This window comes from Anopheles maculipalpis, chromosome 2RL (assembly GCF_943734695.1).
Source record: "Anopheles maculipalpis chromosome 2RL, idAnoMacuDA_375_x, whole genome shotgun sequence".
Classification (NCBI taxonomy): domain Eukaryota; kingdom Metazoa; phylum Arthropoda; class Insecta; order Diptera; family Culicidae; genus Anopheles; species Anopheles maculipalpis.
The window spans coordinates 78,094,161-78,113,754 of NC_064871.1; the positions used below are offsets into that span (position 1 = coordinate 78,094,161).

The 19,594-nt window shown below is 42.1% G+C and overlaps 3 protein-coding genes across 3 annotated transcripts in view; all 3 read right to left on the bottom strand.

Annotated features, from left to right (window-relative positions):
* Positions 1–482, bottom strand: part of LOC126567823 (solute carrier family 12 member 4) — a 486,521-nt gene extending 486,039 nt beyond the window's left edge. The window contains exon 1 of the mRNA XM_050224133.1: positions 355–482. Within this exon, the coding sequence (XP_050080090.1) occupies positions 355–454 (100 nt within the window). The 5' untranslated portion in view covers positions 455–482. The remainder of the gene's footprint in view (positions 1–354) is intronic.
* The window catches only part of LOC126568590 (probable prefoldin subunit 6), a 263,741-nt gene that overhangs the window by 142,454 nt on the left and 101,693 nt on the right, over positions 1–19,594 (bottom strand). The gene's annotated exons all lie outside the window — the stretch shown is intronic.
* On the bottom strand, positions 14,680–16,144 carry LOC126568181 (Kruppel-like factor 2). The gene has a single exon (XM_050224620.1). The coding sequence runs from the start codon at positions 16,142–16,144 to the stop codon at positions 14,696–14,698; it is 1,449 nt and encodes a 482-aa protein (XP_050080577.1). The 3' UTR covers positions 14,680–14,695.

The following is a 19,594-nucleotide window of genomic DNA, read 5'->3' on the forward strand; positions in this document are numbered from 1 at the left end:
TAACTTCTGGATACTATAAAAGCTTAAATATGAGTCATAAAACCAATAAGAACATTTATGATCAAGCACTTAGCTCGTCAAAGTTACAAGAATACAAGGCAAAAATGAGCAACAGACGCAAAGACGCAAAATTTCTCAATCTAGAAAAAATTCCATTGTGGTTCGCATTTCCTTTCATCTACCAGAAAGAAAAAAACTTAATCTTGGCCCCCGTGAGATGCCTCGCTAATGAACGTATTAATGACTCGCAACCAAAATCGGGCTGTAACCGAAAACCGGATGAAAATAATGATAAATCAAAACTCCTGGTAAAAGTTTGTGCGAGAGCCAGGAAATCAGAGGGCACACACTTACCTGGATGTTTTTCGCTCGACAGCAACTTTCCTGTGACGGCGGCCTCCTCATCCAGACCGGCCGCCTGTTCCGCCTTCGTAACCTTGAAACGTTCCGCCATCGTCGTCGACGTCGTTATTTATGGGCCACTGTTGCCCCTTCCAAAAACACTCCCTTTTTTCCCACCGCAACCTAGGGAAGTACGTACGCAACCGGGCAAGGATATCACCGTACGAAAGAGAACAAAAAAAAAAAAAGGACACTAAGGCGGAAACTTGCCACCTCACACAATGCACTCACTTTTCACGCAAAACAATCGCACACACTATGAAGACGATATTATTTTACACACTCACTCACACACACACGACCCCACAAAAGACTTAAGTGGGGTAGGACCGGAATTCACTTTGTGCTGCACTTGGTAGGCACTATCATCCACTTCTTGGTAAAACGTTTCCTGAACTTTCTGTATGGTAATGGCGGTGTACGGTTTTTGCTTTGATTCCTTTCCACCTACACTCACCTTGGCACACGCGGCGAATACTGTGGCAATCGAACACCAAACAGTCGAAGAAAACGGGGGAAACACTGGACTGGGCCTCCTGCCTGCCAAATTGACGTTCCCCGATCCGGTGTCTAGTTACGCGAGCCGGCAGGGGAATAAAAAATCGTCCACACAAGATGAAGAAGGCAAAGCAGCTGAAAGAAAGTAGAGCACAAACATGTTTGTTACTGTGTGATGCCGGGTTTGCATACTTTGAGTGTCCTAGAAGAGGGAGAAGAAGGAAGGACTACGGGAAACACTTTCCGATTGTAGCCCCTACACTGCCTACATGATATGGTCGACTGTGCTAAGGAAGCTCCTTATGGTGTATTTTACGGTAATGGATGAGCGACATGTGATCGAGTTTTGCAAAACTGATGATTTATCGCTGGGCTGGCTTCAGGTTGGTGCAATGCAGGGTGAGCTATTAAATTATGGAATCATTTTTCTGTACAAAAACGGAACCCTCGTGTTGCTCACGTGACGGTATGGTACTTTCGATTTTACTTTAGATTTTAATAAATCTTCCACACATGTTGTTTGCTGCATACCGACATCTAATTTTATATCTATTCGATATAACTAGATTTTGTGTGTACAACTAACCCAAAACATTTTATAGAAAATTGCTTCAGAAAATTGATCAAAAAGGGATGAGAATAACACAGGCTACACAATTACGTTGACTGAAGGACAGTAATTTTCCCATGTATTCTCCTATCTAAAATTTATATGTCACTGAGTGACAGCTCCTGTCACTTTTGAATGGCATACCACTTAATGCTACCACTAGTGCACATATTCTTGCATTTAACCAATATTTAAAACACTACTACAAGCACTAGCAGACTATTATCGATGATTTGTGTGTCACTGGATATTGCTATCCGACACATCCTCTGCGTTTCTGCGTTTCTAGGCATTTAAGTATACGTCAAATTATGTACGAAAAATATATTTTCCCGAATAATTTTGTCATACATAAATATCGACTAGTGCAACTGCATTCAACATATTTCATCCCCAAGCCGACACCGAAAGCGATCGGTAATGTAACGATTCAGCAGCAGATTATTCCAACTCAAGCTTTCGTAAGATAATAATCTAGGCTCATCACACTGTAGATCATCAGTTATCTTTGTGAAGGAAGAATAATTTATTTATACACTATTAGTCTTCTCCTTCTTTCGTCCCACAGCCTCAAAAGCTCTTAGTCAGCCATTTATTGACCTTCCCTGACATGATTTACTGAATACTCCGTGTGAAAATCGCTGCAGCCTATCACTAATAGTCCATTAGCCTTCATTTTAAGATAGATCTTCACTCCAATAGGACTAGTCGTTGCATTAGAAAATGCTTGGTAAAACTGAAGTTGATTGTGTCTGTTCTATTCCCCTTATGACATGCCGGCTCAGCTAATGGCTACGAGCCGATGCTTGTTACCGGAGGTATCAAAACTTATTGAGACCATGTGGCTGTGTAGTCCCCCCACGAGGGAACAGTCTCAACGGATTTAACTCCTGTGAAGACTGGCGGCGCTAACGCCTCATCCATTTTATTAACTTAAAAAGTCACTTATTCAGAACACTTTGCACTTTTTTTTTTGGGTATGAAGCCTTCTATAGAAGACTTGAAAAGAAAAACGAACAATAATGAGCAGTAAAAACGATACAGCTCTCTTAATAGAAACCATCCAGGAATATTTCCATCTGGTCAGAAGGTCAGACTGCATTAGTATGAAAATAACATTAAAATGATTATCCTGAAGAACATTAATGTGATGAGTGCATCCCTTTTTTGTCTAAGGTCGCAGAAGAGAAAAGACGTTTATCAACACACTTTAAAAACGTAACACTTACAAACTATTCAAAATACTATCCAACTGTTTTCGAATCCAACCTACATGAAAGTCCTACCACACCAGAGTTAACTGACCAGCTCCAATCAATTACACCATGTCCGTGCTGGTTCGTATCAACCTTTTTTACGGTTCCGTCTTTATCGCTCCATTGCATCAGATATGCTATTCTCGTACAAATCCCAACTGCATAATCTCGCGGCTTAAATCTTGCTTCGTTCACCGTAAACCTCTACCGCTAGAAGCCCTGGCTAATCCTACCGGTTACACCGGTGAACTGATAGGAAGGAAATTATAATACAAACGAGCACAGTGTATGTGGATGTTATTTAATTAAATTTAGAAAGTGGGACGTTTCTCCTAAGCACTTAACGTAACACAATTATTCTTAAAGCGAGAGAACAACAGTAAAGTTACCTATGAAATCACCTACATCCGACTAAAGCTTTCACAGTAGCAAACCCGAAAAGGAACAGAAACACACCCGGCGCACCGATTTCACACCTGTACGGCGATTATCAATCGCAAACGTAGACTGAACCTGCCAAAACACATTTGACAGCCGGTTAGTGGTCCGTTTTCCAGTTTTGGGGGTTTTGCTACTAGCCGGCAACCTGCCAGCCTGATTGTCGATAAGAAATGCCATCTGTGAAAGAAAAAAACAACGCGCCAAGTTCGTGTGCTACCCGTTTTGTGACTAATCGCGTGCGCCATCGTTCCATAATGCTTTCGGGGTGGGAAAACGCAGAACAAGATGGTGGCATTTATGGCGGGGGGGGGGGGCTGTGTGTGTGTGTGTGTGCAAGCGTAACCTGTTATCAAAGATAGCGCAGCACCTCTCCACGGGACTATTAGAGACGCTCTGCAGATTCGTAAAACCTCAAATTTGGGCCATTGCAGTGTCGAACGAAGAGATAAGAGCAAACGTAGAATGTGTGGCAAACGCACCTCGAACATAGTTTGGCTTTGATATGGTTCCGCCCCAAACGCAGGTGAGCGCTTGCACAGTATCAAGAAAAAAGACTTTGCGCGTAATCTCTTCCCGATCTGAAGATTCTTCGTTCAATTTTGTTTTTTTTTTTTGTTGATCGCGCTTAACATTGAAAAAAACGTGACTTTGGTCATTGAACGTTATCCACTAGGGTTGGAGAGCTTTTCGGCCAGCCAAGGCTGACGTCTCGATAATGCCAGCGTCCATGCCAACGATGTTTCTAGGTGACATTCCTCCGAAACTCACCAACGGCATATCACCATCGTACGATAGGACATGGCTTTAAAACCGATGTCAATAAACGCACGGGGATTATGGGTATTCGGATCTGCTTTCCACGCCCATATGTATATCTTTATCTATTTTTGTTACGGTGGTGTGGAGGAAAGTTTTATCATTTTATGCAATCTACTCTGTCTGGTAGGGTAGGGCAATTAGCAAATGGGGCAAAACACCGGATCGTTAGACGATTTCGTAACGGATGATCAATGGCAAGGTTAAAATTAAACATTGAAGTGATAAAGCAAAATGGATTTTTGAATGTTGAGCGATGACAAGTCATTTGTCTGCTTTGGATTATATCTGCTGGAAATAAAATATGTTTTTGATGTACTCTCTTAGATTTCTTGTTTCGCTCTCGTCAATCTAATATCTGAGGAACCATCAAGCTTTCCTGCCATATACTCCTATGTTCTCCAGGACTTAGTGGCAAGAATTAACCATCAGGATACAAGTCAAGAACAAGGTTAATAATTAATTATATAGCATGCATGATCAACGGAATGGCTAAGCCAAAAAGAAGAGAGAGTTTTTGCTGATGTTCAAGTTAATCACGTGTACTCTTTACTTGAAGGTTAGCTAGGATATGAGTATATTGTATGGAAATTGGCGCACATTAGATGCGATCATCAGAACATTGTTGTGATCTCTGATGCTTGTTTTTTAAACAATAAGGCGATGAGCCTGAATATTAGGTAACAAACTAATCTATAGTCTATAAGTTGGCATAGGTGCTGATCGTGACATGGCAGAAATGGATATCAATTCCCATCGGAATCATTTCCCCATAGTGAGGACTGACGTCCAAGAACAAGGAGAAGAATCCTAGACCTAAGTTGGTGTATTCCGGTGAAATGATCGGTAATTGCGCCAGTCTTCACACCACTGGATATCGAATCCCGTTCAGATCTCTCCATCATCCTTATGCAGGATTGGCTATCTAACATAGAAACCCAGTGCCAGAAAGGCCGTGACCTCACGAGGTTATGATCCCAAAAAAAGGCAGATGAAAAGCTAAGTAGAGGCCTGATAGAAAAGCAATCAAGCAACGATGAATCAAGCTGTTTCAGATCTTGATTCGGCATGTGTTCTTGCGGTGGCACTATATGTAATCAGCATGTTTGCGGACTCACCGCATGGATAGTTTGCGGAAGGTTTTTGACAAATTTTTTATAAGCTCTGTTAGTTTAAGACCTAAAAAATATGGTTGATATTATGATGATCTTTAAATTCTACGCGAATGTGGCTTAGGAACAGGGGCAACAATCCAAAATCGAATAAAAATAGCCCTCAAGGAAATACGAATTGATAATACTATGTAACTATTATTAACGTCCGCACGCTAAATGACATTCGCTCAATCTAGCCAAGCCTTCGCATTCCATTGCCAGAATGCTGGTCCAGCAATTCACCAAACAATTTCTCACATTTTTTTAGCCCCCAAGCAAGCACTTCACGACGACTCACGCTGGTGCTTCACCAGCAACAAGCCAGCACAACTAGTATGCGTCTAACATATCAATTTAGGAAGCATCGTCCCATCAAAACCTTTCACGATCGATTCCAATTGGCAATTTGGATCAACTGGCAATTGAATTGAACCACCGCACATGCAACACTCACCCTTCCAGGAGCTGTGTGGGTTGATGACGGTTGAGCGATAAGAGCGGTAGGCAGTTTTGATTGAGTAGTTCGGTAAGGGGGAGGGGGGAGGCACGACGGGAGCTTTCGATTGTCCGTCTAATGTGTGCCGAAGCTGCCGGGACGAGGGCTACACAGATTTTTATGACATCCAATTGTCTGTCAAAGTGAATGGACGGACGTGAGCCGGTCCCCCGTTCCAAAATTGGGCGTTGAAACGATTTACCTGTTGGCTATTTGTACCGAACGTTAGAAGTTGTCAACCTGAAGCGCTTTATGAAAGGAAGTTACTTTACACGCTGCACACTTCAATGCAACCGCTAACCTGTCAACATTAAATTGGAGCAACGGGTCATTAAACAAACACCTTTTTTTTCGGGGCCGGAATCCTCAACCCTGCGTGGTACACGAGGAAGCGTTATCGTGCACTGTTATCACACGCAAGTGTTATCGGATAGACAGTTGCTTCAACAGGGAAAAAGAGCCTGTTTGGAACACTGAAAGTGGTGGACCTTAATGGACTTTACGTGTAAAGGTAATCTTAATGAATAAATACAAAATTACCATACGGAGCTTACAATGCGTACAATGAATTGGCGGGAGGTTATCCAGACAGTGTCTGTATCATATTTTATTCCAAACATTATACTTCGGGGCAAACCAATAAGTTCCTCGTATGGGGCGTAATAATCCAATCAATCTGGATATTAAATATGCATATTCATTTGAACATGCACGCACATGATACTCTACTTGAAGCGATAGATGAGAGCTGTCCTTCATCGATATCAACGCACACCTACGCTACAATTCCAAATTCTAAACGAAAAAATAAAGCTAAATATGCTTTTGAAAAAAACCACAAAACCACCGATAAAGCTAGCACGATAAGAAAAATCACAAGACTCAACTAACAACGGTTTCTTAAGTAGAGAAAAACAAGCACGTGCCCTTTTCCCAGTTTCAAACGATTAGATACCCGTTGGTCGATAACGGCATGTTGTTGAATGTTTATTGTGTATTATTTTGGTTAGTTTGGTTATTTGTAAATAGCTGGCACAAAACGGACTGCAGGGTTGCATTTTGTTCACACCGAATCATTAGTTATCAACAGCGAAATGTTTGATTTATGGCATTGGCCTGTTGGTTGGTGATTTACCGAACAAAAAGAAGCCGAGCCACGCTCTTTTCAAGTTGATGACGATTGTTGTTAAGTGTGCTAAGGGACTCGGGAACAATCGTATCAAAAGTAAACCATCGCAACACCGTGTTTCCGTTTTGAAGCGTGCTGTAAATCTTGATTCCTTATCTATGCGTTTGTTATGTAAACAAATCCAAAAATTGCCCCACGGAATGGGCGCTACGCTACAAAAATAGCTCTGAACTCTTCTGAAAAGTTACTTGTTGTCATTACGAAGTACAAGAACCTTGGTCTGCATGACGAGCCTGCATGAATGATGAGATGGTTTTGGTAGATGAGACCTCTTGGTAAACGTTGTACCTTAGCATGACGAAACGCTTTGGTAATCTACTAAAAAATTTACGCCATAACCCTCCTTGGTTTGTGGATATAAGGTCAAGCAAGAGAACATGGCGCACATGACCCAGGTCGCTGACATATCTTTGTCCTGTTTATGTTGGTGATGAATTAAGAACTCTAAACCTTTAGAGAAACCTTTAGAGAAGAACTCTAAACCTTAGATTTAGAGAAAGTATAGGATCAAAGTCGAGCCGCAAGTTGAAACTGAACGGGTTGGTCACTACACTAAGGAGACGAAAGCATTCTTGGACCGGGGGTCTTTGCTACCAAACTGCGTACGATGCCTCATTCAACAGGACGGAGGCGATTAATACTGTTCGAGCCTAGATTCGACGAGATTCCAGCGAATCACGTCCAAGGAGTTGTGGGCAGGCGGCACGGCTTGTTAGCAATACGTCCACACGTCCACAATTGTGAGGAGACTGTATATTTCGCGTCCATATCGTATGTAAGGGGTAGATGATTGTGAACCGGTGGAAGTTTGGGGAGGAAGTCATCCCTCAATCTCACTGCAACGTACAGAACCCAAGATATTTCATCCTGACCATGGCAACATGTCGTTGTCAAACTTGAATATGCACAGAACTAGAAATTTCATACATCGTCTTCTTGACTTAATGACCTCTAAGTTCACGGCGGCCATTGAATGGCTTACTAGAATTCCCGATACCACGTAGTTGGATAGTCAGCCCTCACTACAAGGAGACGATCTGGATGGGATTGGAACTCTGGTCGCCCCCGGGAGTAATTACTCCGGATTTAGCTCTTCATTACTCCGGAATAAACTCCCGATTAGTCCTGAGTAATTGCTCCGGAGTTACTCTGTAGTAATTACACCGAAAAAAAATAGGATTTACCCAGCACTACTTTGAATAAATGATACAATTCGACAAGCCATTTAACGATTATTTTGAATATTTTGATTTATATAATTTTTTTTTTCTTCGCGAGTTTGCACGACAGTATCGATGATCAAATCCCTCCAGGACCGTTCCCTTGAAGGCCTCCGAGGCCTTGCTAATGTAAGCAAGAAGAAGAGTTTAAAGACCTTTTATCAGTTCTACCATTTAGTCTATATTTTCCACGCTCCATTTTTCCTGGACATCAAAGGTTGGTACCACGACACTTCCATCATTATTTATTAGGATTAAATTATATTGAATTAGATATTATTAATTATGTCCTACTAGGACATGTCGAGCTTGATGATCGAATGGCTTTCTAGATTGCTCACTACGAGGAAATGGTCCGAAGGAAGACAGGCACCACTGTTGCCTCTACCAAGGGGGTGGTCCTTCCCAATTCCAATAAAATTTGAATTTAAGTTACCTTACGAAGATAAAGATTACTCAATATAAAAAAATCATCATACACCCATTGAATCATTCTTTGAAAACCGCCATTACACCATATGTTTAAACATTCCTTTCGCACCGATTACTCATCGCTCATAAGCAGCTGGGAGCGATTATTGTTTGCATTAGGAATGCATACTTTGCATATCTCCAACGCAACACAACGCTCGTCTATCAGCAATAGCACAATTTTATCGCTAGCGAGCAGGGCAGCTTGTAGATAAAAATGTGCACTGATCGTACAAATAAAAAATCTTCCCACCCATCTCATAAAAAGCCGGATTACGGAAGCAACTCTTCCTGTTGGAAGGGAAGGAATTTACAAAAACAATCACTAGCTTCCCGTTCTCATCGTTCGCATCTTTGTTTGTCTAATGTGATCATCATCATCATCATTATTTATCGCTAAATGGTTTCCCAATACGGCTATTTTCGAGATCGATCGCGACTGAAACTGAATGTCAATAGCATGCTTCTACCCTTTAAAGTAGTGAATCAAACAGCGACACACAAGCCACACAAGCCTAACCAATATCTGGGGCAAGTGCAACGTGCCAGGGTCAACTTGCAACCGAAAACGCATTTTTCCGTGCTTCCCTCTCTCTCCCAAGCTCTCATTTTCTTAGGTCAATAGTAATTTACCTTCTTCAACAGCACAGACACACACACACGTACGGTCGGCGAGAACCTTGCACCGAAGAATCCGGCGACCGGCAAAGTTTACAGTTTACAGCGATACACCCGACTGATTCTGGGTCGTATTGTGTGCGTCACCACCATCACCACCACTACTTGCCACCCTTTACAACCATCACTCACCACCCGACCCACCCACCGTTCGGGGAGGGTGCGTGTCTGCAAAATTTGCAATCAACCGTTGGACGCGCGCACGAACGCGCACACGAACGCACACAGGCTCGTTTAACTATTCGATCGGCAAGTATCGATCGGTTTACATTTTAATGGCGGCGCGAAATATTGTCGGCCCACTCGTTTTTCAACGCACACGTGTGCAGTGGAAAATGATCGAATTTTCTCGTTCACTTACTGCTACAAAATGGACACAATAATCACTAGCAAACGCTTATTGATAACACGGAAGCACACTCTTTATAGATAATTAACAACTTTTTGCCTACGGAAGATACGATTTTATTTAAATTTCATTCCCTCTCGGTACACCGATAGCAGAACCAAATTGTTGCTCCATTCGGTTGAACCACCAGCACAACAGTGAGTTCGATCGTGGTACGACGCATCGTATCATCGTCATCGTTCAACTACATGCCGAAGGCGAATTAGTTTCAATTAATCGTCGTTAAACGGCCGGCAAGTGCGGAACTCAATAGGAACGGAACACCACCGACACGGGAACTGAATTACGATCACCAGTCACTGCCCAATGTACACACGATGGTACGCTGTGCACCCTAAATAGTGGGAAAAGTCAGATAACAGCAGCAGCAGCAGCAGCAGCAGCACCAACTGCCATAATGCACGCCATAATCATCGTTCTCTTTTGCTGCTCTTCGAAAGCAGATTATTTATCAATGGCGCCTGTTTACATGCTCTCTTCACTTTCGATGAGTTTTACTATTTTTTCATTACATTTTGATGCTTTTCTGATTTTATTTTTTAGTTTAAAATATTTGTTTCTTTTATTGTTTCTTTTTTTATTAGTCAAAATTTTTAATTATATATTTTTTTCACCTTTTTCCTCATTATCCTTTATGTTTGTACATTTGTTTAACATTTAAAAATTCTTTTGATTTTTATGTGTAAATTATATTTCTTATTTCCAGTGAAATCATTCCCTTTTAATGTGTCAACTATTTAAATATTTACTCACATACACTTACGAGCGTGTTTTGTAATGGTTTTTCACTTTTCTACTTCATTATTATCCACTCAACTACACAACATCACAACTGACCACACACTGCCGGTCAATGATGGGCGGCAGGAATTGAAAGGACCCTGTCCACTGGTCTCACTCTCCTATTTTCCCTACCCACGATTCACCCACGTTTAGAAATCGATTTTCCAACCTTGCTCTCTCCCTCCCTGTTGCGATGCCGGTTCGAAGATAAAGCGTTGTCTTGTTTTACCTTCTCGAATTGTATTTCCTTTTTTTTTTTTTGTTCACCCCACACACTGTTGCAACTTCAATCACAATTATTGGTGTAAATTAAATATTTAATAATTTCACTACCAAAACGCACCCCTTTTGCTAGAATGCACCGCTGGAGTCATAATTCCGCGATAAACACATTTCCCTCCCGGTCGTTTCTATATCGCGTGAATAATTTCGATAATCGTATCGTCGGTGGTGCTCGTCGGCACACTCACTCACACGGCACACTGCACGGAGGAAGCGAATGATCCAGACTGGTTCGGTTGGTCCGGGACCGTCTACACCGAAGTGGTCCTCATGGCGACAAAACAGAAAAGGAGCAGAAAAAAAAGAACGGCAGTGATGACGGCGGCGTCGTTGATGCCGTCAGCTGGTTTTGGTGGGGGAGATGGAGGTGGGTTACTGCCTGCCATTCCACTTGTATGGTTTTCCACCACCGTGCGATGATTCATGGCGGAGCGAGCGAGCAAGCAAGCGAACGAACGACCGACCGACCGAGTAAATCAAAGGCAAACACGTGGCGGAAGCTGGAGGATTCTTTGTGAGACGGCGGGGGTTCTGTGTAATGTGTAAATCGAGAGCGAGCGAGGCCAGCACAAACAGAACCATACGCCGAGTTTCCCGTTCAAACACTTGGCCGTTGGGCGAGGGTGCGGTTAGTTGTGCTTCGCGTAGTAAACAGTTCCGGTCCGTTATACTTCGAAGTCCGAAGTGAGCAGACCGGTTTGTATGGAAGTGTTCGAGTATCGTAGAGTACGAGAGAGAGGAAAAGTGTTTTCCACCTTATTTTTCTTAAGAAAACTCGATCGTGTCAGGGCCCTGGTGAGAGAACTGCATCGAAGAAAGTAACAAATACAAAATAAAATACCAAAACAAGGGGTGAGGGATGGAAGGGAAAGCAGTCGTTTCCGGCGTCACAACACAGAAACTTGCAAGAGCGTCGACGGAGAGCCACAACAAATGCGCGGGAATGATTTTTACTCTCTGCTCTTCTGTGCTTTACGCTCCCTTGGCATTTGAAGCGATGATGGAAACTCGTCCTTCACTGGCTAGTCTGGTTTACCTCTCCCCCATTTACAAAAAACATCGCGCAGGTGTCCATTTTGAGCTGATCTTATCCGGGAGGGGGTAGGAAAAGGACATCATTAACATTGATGTTGACCACATGCAGTATTAAGGTGTTTTTGAATTTTACGAAGTTAGAAACAACTTGTTTATGAGATAAAATTTTTAATTATAAAGAGAAGTTGATTTTTTTTTTTTTTTACTTTAAAAAGCTAGGTCTGAAATTATTTTTTACCTTATTAAACTGTAGTATAATACGGGGCTGTCCGCAGATAGTGACTTCAGTGCCGTCGTTCTTCGCACGGCAAAAACGGGGTTCAAATCCCATCCTTACCGTTACCCCATAGTGTGAGGAAACTAGCAATCCAACTATCCATTTGATGGCTTGTCAGACCTTCTAGTAACAGGTAATCCAAGTAATCCAAGAAGAAGAGGTCAAGGTGAAAACGATGCAGAAGGAACGAAAAACGGTCGTCATAGCGCAATAGGTATTACCTGACGGGTACCGAGTGATCCGAATATCACATTAATGTTTCAGAATCCCTGATATGCTTATTTTCTTAACGCTTAACTAATGAGTTGTATAATTTAAAAAATCGATAGAGTTTAGTAAATAGTTTGGAGAAAGAAAATTTATAAAATATGTGATATAATTTAACGGTTATATAAAACTGTACCAGCAAAGCTGATAAACATGTACAAATAGTGTACTTACTTCGCTTATACAGCAATTATTTTAAATATGAAAGATGAGTTTCCAACCACCCATTTATGATAGCCGAATGTAGTCTCAGAGACTCATTCAAAGCCTCTATTAATAAACTAAAAAAATATTTAAATGAATAAAACTCAAAAAAATCATTTCGAGTTTTTATTTAGTTTATTGTGAAAACAATCAATGCGCCTGACAATACGGCCGTGGTACTTAATAATAAAATAAATAATTAATACGCCTGATCATGATGGTCTTATCACAAATCTGAATCTACTAATCTCAGAATGCCGACGAAGCAATGATCCCACCATCCCTAGAATAAATTATCAGAACTATTAAACAGCTGAAATGTAACAAGTGAGAATGTTCGGAGAGCCTTTCCGCCATCATGGAACAGCTTATCGTAAGGATTTGTGACCAGGAAAAACTACCGGACGAGTAGATACTAGGTGTCATATACTTCAAGTGTACTTAAATTGCGACAGGGTGAACTATGCTAAGTTTTGTGTCATCACAGTCCCTAATGTCGGCTATAAGATCCTGGCGAGAAATAGAAATACGAAATAGGTTTCGTCAGAAGCTTCCAAACTGGATTTGTTGGAGGAAAAATCGACCACCAGTTCTTTTCTCTTTCCACTTTACTGGTGACATCGACATCAAAGGATATGCGGTTGTGTGCGAGGCGTACACCCGACTGAAACACGAGGACGATAGGAATGGATAAGGGATCGATGAGGAGGGAAGAAGAGAAATTTCCTGCTGGCTGACGACGACGACGATTACGAGATCGTAGAGGAGTTCTATTACCTTGCTTCGCTGAAAACAGCGAAATTCAATGACAAATTGATCAGGCAAACCGAACGATAGGTGCTAGGAAACATCTTTCGCAATGTCTCCAATTTTTTTTCGTTCATTTATAGAGGCTTTGAATCTTAGAGACTATATTCGCCTCTCTGAAATGCGTCCAATCAGAGCGTGTGGAGAAAGAGAATGGACCACAGACTAGCTGAGCTTCTTGGCGGCGCAGTCATGATGGTAGTAAAAGTCCCCGGAAGGATACGATGCCTGAGACAAGTGTTTAAAATACCGAACTCAAGCCCCACCAGGAAGGTGCTCGTCAGCGCAAAAGTGCGCAACGACCTCGATGATTGGATCGGATGGAGTCGCCTGGTCATGTCAACACGTCGTGCTCAACCTTGACAAGTCCAAGAAATTGAAGAAGATATAGTCATAGATAAATTAAAGCATGGTGCTAGTCGAAACGTACATCGTGGTCGTTAAAGGTACAATTAATTGCATGTAAAGGATCATTTTTAGAAAATACACGCCTATTTTAACTCATTCTGCTGAAGTTAAAAGAGGAAAATAGTTTCTCTTCCCTTGATCAGAACAAATTAAGGGCGGTTGAACGAGTCTTGTGCCTCTTCGTTGCCAGTTACCCAAAACTCATAAAAAGACTTATTTTCGAGACACGTTTTGCTTCACACCAAGGCAACGATAGAAGATCATAGAATCAAGAGATTAAGTTTATTAAGATAAGTGCACAAAGTCTGTGATATATCCTCAACTACAGACATTTCCTATTAGCACTTCAGATGTGTACATAGTACGTAGCAAAAATACAATAAAACCAGCCCAAAAATGGTCACGATTTTGCGTGTGCGAACAGCAGAGAGTCATAGCGTCATCTTGCCCAACCCTACTTGTTCGCACATTCAGTTTGCTTGTCTCATCTTGGGTGAATCACGTTCTACTTCATTAACGATTATTGCCTACACACGGCCTTGGTGGTACTGCTCCAAAATCAACAAAGGCGGACATTTGTCTAGCAGAACGGCAAAATTGAACAGATCAACGCAGATGTAATCAGAGGAATATTTGTGATATCTTTCAAACTTCTAAAGATTCCTCTCATTCGACACCTGTCAGAACATCATGCAGAGGATATTTTAAATTAACTTTTGCTTCCTTTCTTTATTTACTATTTTTACAAAATCCAGCACTAATCCGTTAAAATTTAAATAAATTATAAATATTAAAATATATTATACAAAATTATCAAATGAAGTGTTTTTACAATCAAATGACAAAAAGGCTTAAAAACTGGAAGACTTAACAATTATGTGTGTTCCATTGCCAGCTTTTTCATCACAATGCTTCTTCACTTTCTTCCAAAGTGCTTCTGACTATCATTCCTATATAAATTAAAATTGCATCTCTTTCGTACTTTGAACACATTATTTCACCTTCAGCTTAACCCGCACATCCTCGCCACAGTGCTCAACTCGTACCGCCTGAAACGTGTGCCTTTTAACGTGGCTCGACAGGTGATCGCTACGTATGAATGCCTGCTGACAGATGTGACACACAAACTTCCGCTCGCCAGAATGCATCCGGCGATGGCGTGAGAGCTCGTATGACCGTGCAAAGGCCGCCTCACAGTTTTGCCATGGACAGCGAAACGGGAGCGTACCGGTGTGTAACAGTTCGTGCGCTTTTAAATGACTTTGGCGTGTGTAGCTTTTGGTGCAGCCTTCATACGAACATCGGAACGTTCGTCGGGGGTCCGGATCGGGAACGATCGGTTTAGAAGCATTATCTTTGCTAAAACATTTCTCCCTCGATGGACCATCAACCATCAACGGTTCTTCCATCCGTTTCGAGTCCTTTTTCGTTAGCTTTATCCCTGGGAAAAGTTGTTGAATCTCGCTATTGGGCAGATTGTGTCGTCGCACGTGCGCCAGCAAATGATCCCGCCGGAAGAATCGTTTCTCGCACCACCGACAGTTGTGATTGCGATCGCTCGTGTGTGTCACCAGATGTCGGTTAAGCGTTTCCGACCGGGCAAAGCGTTGCCGACATCCCGTCCAGCTACATCCGAAGGGAAGTTCGCCCGTGTGCGATCGTTGGTGGACTTTCAGGTGTGATACTTTGATGTACGTTTTATTACACCCAGGCCACGTGCAGGGATATTTGCGATCTTTGCTGGAGTATGTGAGCTGTTTCGTGTCCTCTAATGAATTATCCTCCTCCTCCTCCTCCTCATCATCATCATCATCATCGTCGTAATCGAAATGTATGAGGGAATCTGGTTGCGAGTGCGGTTCAACTATATACTCCTCTTCATTATCCGATCCGTCTTCATGTTCGATTACCAAATCATCGAATTCAACATCAGAACGATGCTGCGTTTCTTCCTCTACTCCATCATCTCCATCATACTGAATTAATTCATGCTCATCGTCATCTGCTTCCTTCGCTTGATCCTCCACGAGTTCTTCCTCTACAATAATACCAGATTGATGCTGACCTTTCCCTACATGCTCTGTAAGATAATTTTCTAGCAAAAACCGCAAACCACTTTGTTGTTCCTTATCTCCTTCTTCCTTACTGCCATTCACCTTCGACAAAGCCTGCTCGCGATAGCTCGGAACATCTCCACCGTGATACTTTTCGTGCGCTTTTAAATGATGCTCATTTAAGTACAGCTTCTTGCAACCGGGATGAGTGCAGGAATAAACTCGCACAGAAGAATCTACTCCCAGTGCGGTTGAAGTGGTGTTCACACTACTGGGTAAACCTTCAACGATCGATCCGGTTGATTCGTTCTGCAATAAGTACTGTAACACGGTCACACCACACGTGCTGGATGATGAAACGGTCGCTTCGGAATCAACACGTTCCATCGGAAAACATAGCCCAAATTCCGATGGATTTCGTTTAAATTATTGATATTCCTTCCATTTTTCAGCAGTCTCCGCGCGAAGGCGTTTGTTTACGTTATACTTTGTTTACTGTCTGAACGTCAAACGCGAGCCAGGTAGTGATGGACATGCAAGCGGATCGGATTAGTAGTTCTCTTTTTAAATGTACAGGAACGGAACGTTCCGCTGACGATTTTTGGAAGGTGCTATAAGTTATAGATTAATAATATGCTTTATTTTCTCTTCTACTTACTTTATGTCACGAAATTGAAAAAAAAAATTAAGCTTACTACCACATTTTTTAAAAATATTTTTTTCAGTTAAATCGTCCTAGTTGCATCGCTTAACTATTGCAGTGATTCAAGCATGGTGCAGTTATGAGAACTGCCTATCCAACTACGTTGTATCGGCAAGTCTAGTTAGCCATTCGATGGCCGGGGTGACCTAGAAGGTCGTCAAGCCAAGAAAAGAAAATTTATTACTTTCTTTGCCGAGTTTTGATTCGTATAGTTTAACTTTGGAAACAATCAATATTTTAGTACTACAAATTGATAGTGGAACTTTGCGATCATATAGAGGAATTTCACATTCAGCTAAGGGAAATTTGTTACTCAACTGTGGATTTTTGCATCCAGATATGGAATTTCTGGCGAGCGTTTGGCTATTCCCTGTTAAACAGGCAAAACATATAATCTTATCCCATCGTTTGTTTACCTCAGCAAACCGTATAATTATCATTTGGAAAGATATAACACGCGAATTAGTTGGAGAAGTTGTTTGAATTCATCAAATCATACATAAAAGTGGTCCAATATTATTGGCGGTTGCTGTTTAATCATATAAGGAATCTAACATCCAGTTAGGGGAGGTTTGCAACGCACTAATGGAACCGTGAATCTACAATGAATTTCAACAACAAAAAATCAATAACCGCCATAACAATAAAAATTTGAAAAAATCTACCACTAGCTTGCAATATTAAACTATTTGAAACATTTCCCTAGGTGATTCTAAGTGAATGGATCGAAACCCTGTAAATATTTATTTTATTCATATTAGAATGTGACAATCAATGATATATTTACAGTAAACAACTTTTATTATTTTTTTAATGCAACATCCTCGATATCATTCCTGGCTTCCTAAACTTGATTTTACCCAGAGCTGAGTAGTCAGTCTGGGGAACTCTTTAAAAGGGTTTTAATACCGATCATATCAAACTAACGCGCCATCCCGACACCAGCCAATCAGTTAGATTATTCCATTAATAAGCATATTCGATGAGCAGCTATACATTAGTAGCAATTATACTATTACGTACGACTGATTGCTAAAACACCCAAACGCCAATGTTGTTGTGGAATCCATCTTACTAATAAACTTTATTTTACGTAACAAGCTCGAACTCGAACTTCCTCCAAACTACCAACGTAATAGAGGTCCTGCCTGATTAAGCACCTCAAGCGTGCAGAACAATTCATCAGCCAAACAGCACCAGGCCATTCCCGTTACAGCCCTACAGCCTGACCTTTACCCGGTGGGCGACCGTTTGGTGGCCCACCTTTCATCTAGTAGATTGAAACCATACATCGGAAAGCTACAGTCGACCCCGGATTGCGTCATTACACGCCATATCGCCTGCCCACACACGCCTCCCACACCTGATAAGGATTCCTTTTCCCACGTAATCACCGGGCGCAGCTGGCTGTGCCTCCACAACGTGATACGAGATGATGAGTTTATTTTTATCTCTCGCGCACCGAACAAAAATGAATAAACAGAAGCTAACCAGCTTTTGGTGTGTACGAGGACGATCCCCGTTAACTATCGCACGCGTTGGCATCCTACAGACATTGTACAGACGATGACTAACCACGCGTTTTTGTGGTGTTGCCTCCCCATGGCAACTGGTAGTGGCGCATGCTTATCGGCGAAAAAAAAAAACGCCATCACGCAGAAGAAACACGAGGCAGGAACACGAGATGAGCGCACCGTTTTTCCTCAACAACACACCGCGTTTTGTTTGGCTCGATTCGGAGAAAATAGTCGGAAAAAAGAGACCGAAAGCGCGCGAGAGTATGTGTGAAAGGAAAAATGGACATTTTCATTACATCAGCTTGAGAGAGAGAGAGAGAGAGAGAGAGAGAGAGAGAGAGAGAGAGAGTCGGATCGAACGACGACTCAACGCAATACAGAAGCCAAAACGATTTTTCCGTCCACACTCGTCCCGACTTGGCATGTCTGTTATGGGTAGAAGGAAAATTCAGTCTCTCTCAGGCAGCAGCGCCAGCAGGGCGTTTTGCTCGTAAAACCTACCCAACACGAACATATAGTCTAGGGCTTGGTTTTTTTTTTTGTTTTGTCCCCTTTTTCTAGAGCCAGTGAAAAAAAGGAAGACACAGACAAGCAGTGCATACTAGTACTTGGGCAAGCCTAACTCCCCCGAACGTTGGCGGACCACAGAAAGGGAGGGGGTCCAGTCCTGTGTTTTAACTCCAATTGGCTTTTCAAAAAACGACACCAGGAACGGCATTTCACTTTTGTTCCTTGTGCGGTGTGTAATTTTTTTCGTCTCTTTTGGTGCAAAATCAACAAAGGGAAAATCGAGGACACACTCGAGGTGCTATCGATTAGTTCTTCAGCGTTGTTTTTTCTTTTTTTTTTTGTGAGTAAAGTATCAAAGTGTACAAGCGTCAAACAGTAGTAGTACGAGGACACACAGAAAAGGGAGACCCCAAACTTCCTTTTGTTCCCCTCCAGTACCAGTTTATTAGACGTCGTTAGTGGCGGTGTGTGAAGGCAATGGTAGCAGCGAAGATGGTGGAACCGTTGATAGTGCTTCTGGTTTATTTTAATTGTGATTTAATATTTTACGTTAAAAATATCAATAAACATTAAAGTGCCAAACTGAGCGTTGTTCAAGCTACTTGCTGTCCTCCATTTTCGTTTGTTGTACTTGTACTTCGACCACCTCTTCGAGGCGAGTCCCTTTGGAAGGGCATTTGGGAAGTGCAGCATAATCAATTGCGGCGGAAAAATTCAACCAATCGAAGGTAAATATAAATATATCTCCTAAATGTCCTTCAGCGCACGTATCGATCAAACACCTCCCACGACAGGCAGCTGTGTCCTCTATTGAATGGAGTTGTTTTTTTTTTTAGCTCCCACGAGCTTCATTATCATTTCAAGCCCTTTTTCAAAATACCGTCATACCGAAGAGTCATTAACCTTCGTGCTAGTTTCCGCACCCTTCCCAGCAAAAACCCATCCACTCTAGAACGACGGGGAACGATGTGCTGCTGTTTCCGTCCTATTTATCGATCGGAATGCAGTCGTCGTCTCGTTAGTTGAGGTTCGTTAGCTGCAGTTGTGCAGAAATCACACTGCAGTATGTCGCGTTTTATGCTCCACTTGCACACAAGGCCTTCCCCT

Bases quoted from the DNA above. Each gene is read 5' to 3' on its own strand.
- LOC126568181 (XM_050224620.1), bottom strand. From the start codon at position 16,144: ATGGAACGTGTTGATTCCGAAGCGACCGTTTCATCATCCAGCACGTGT.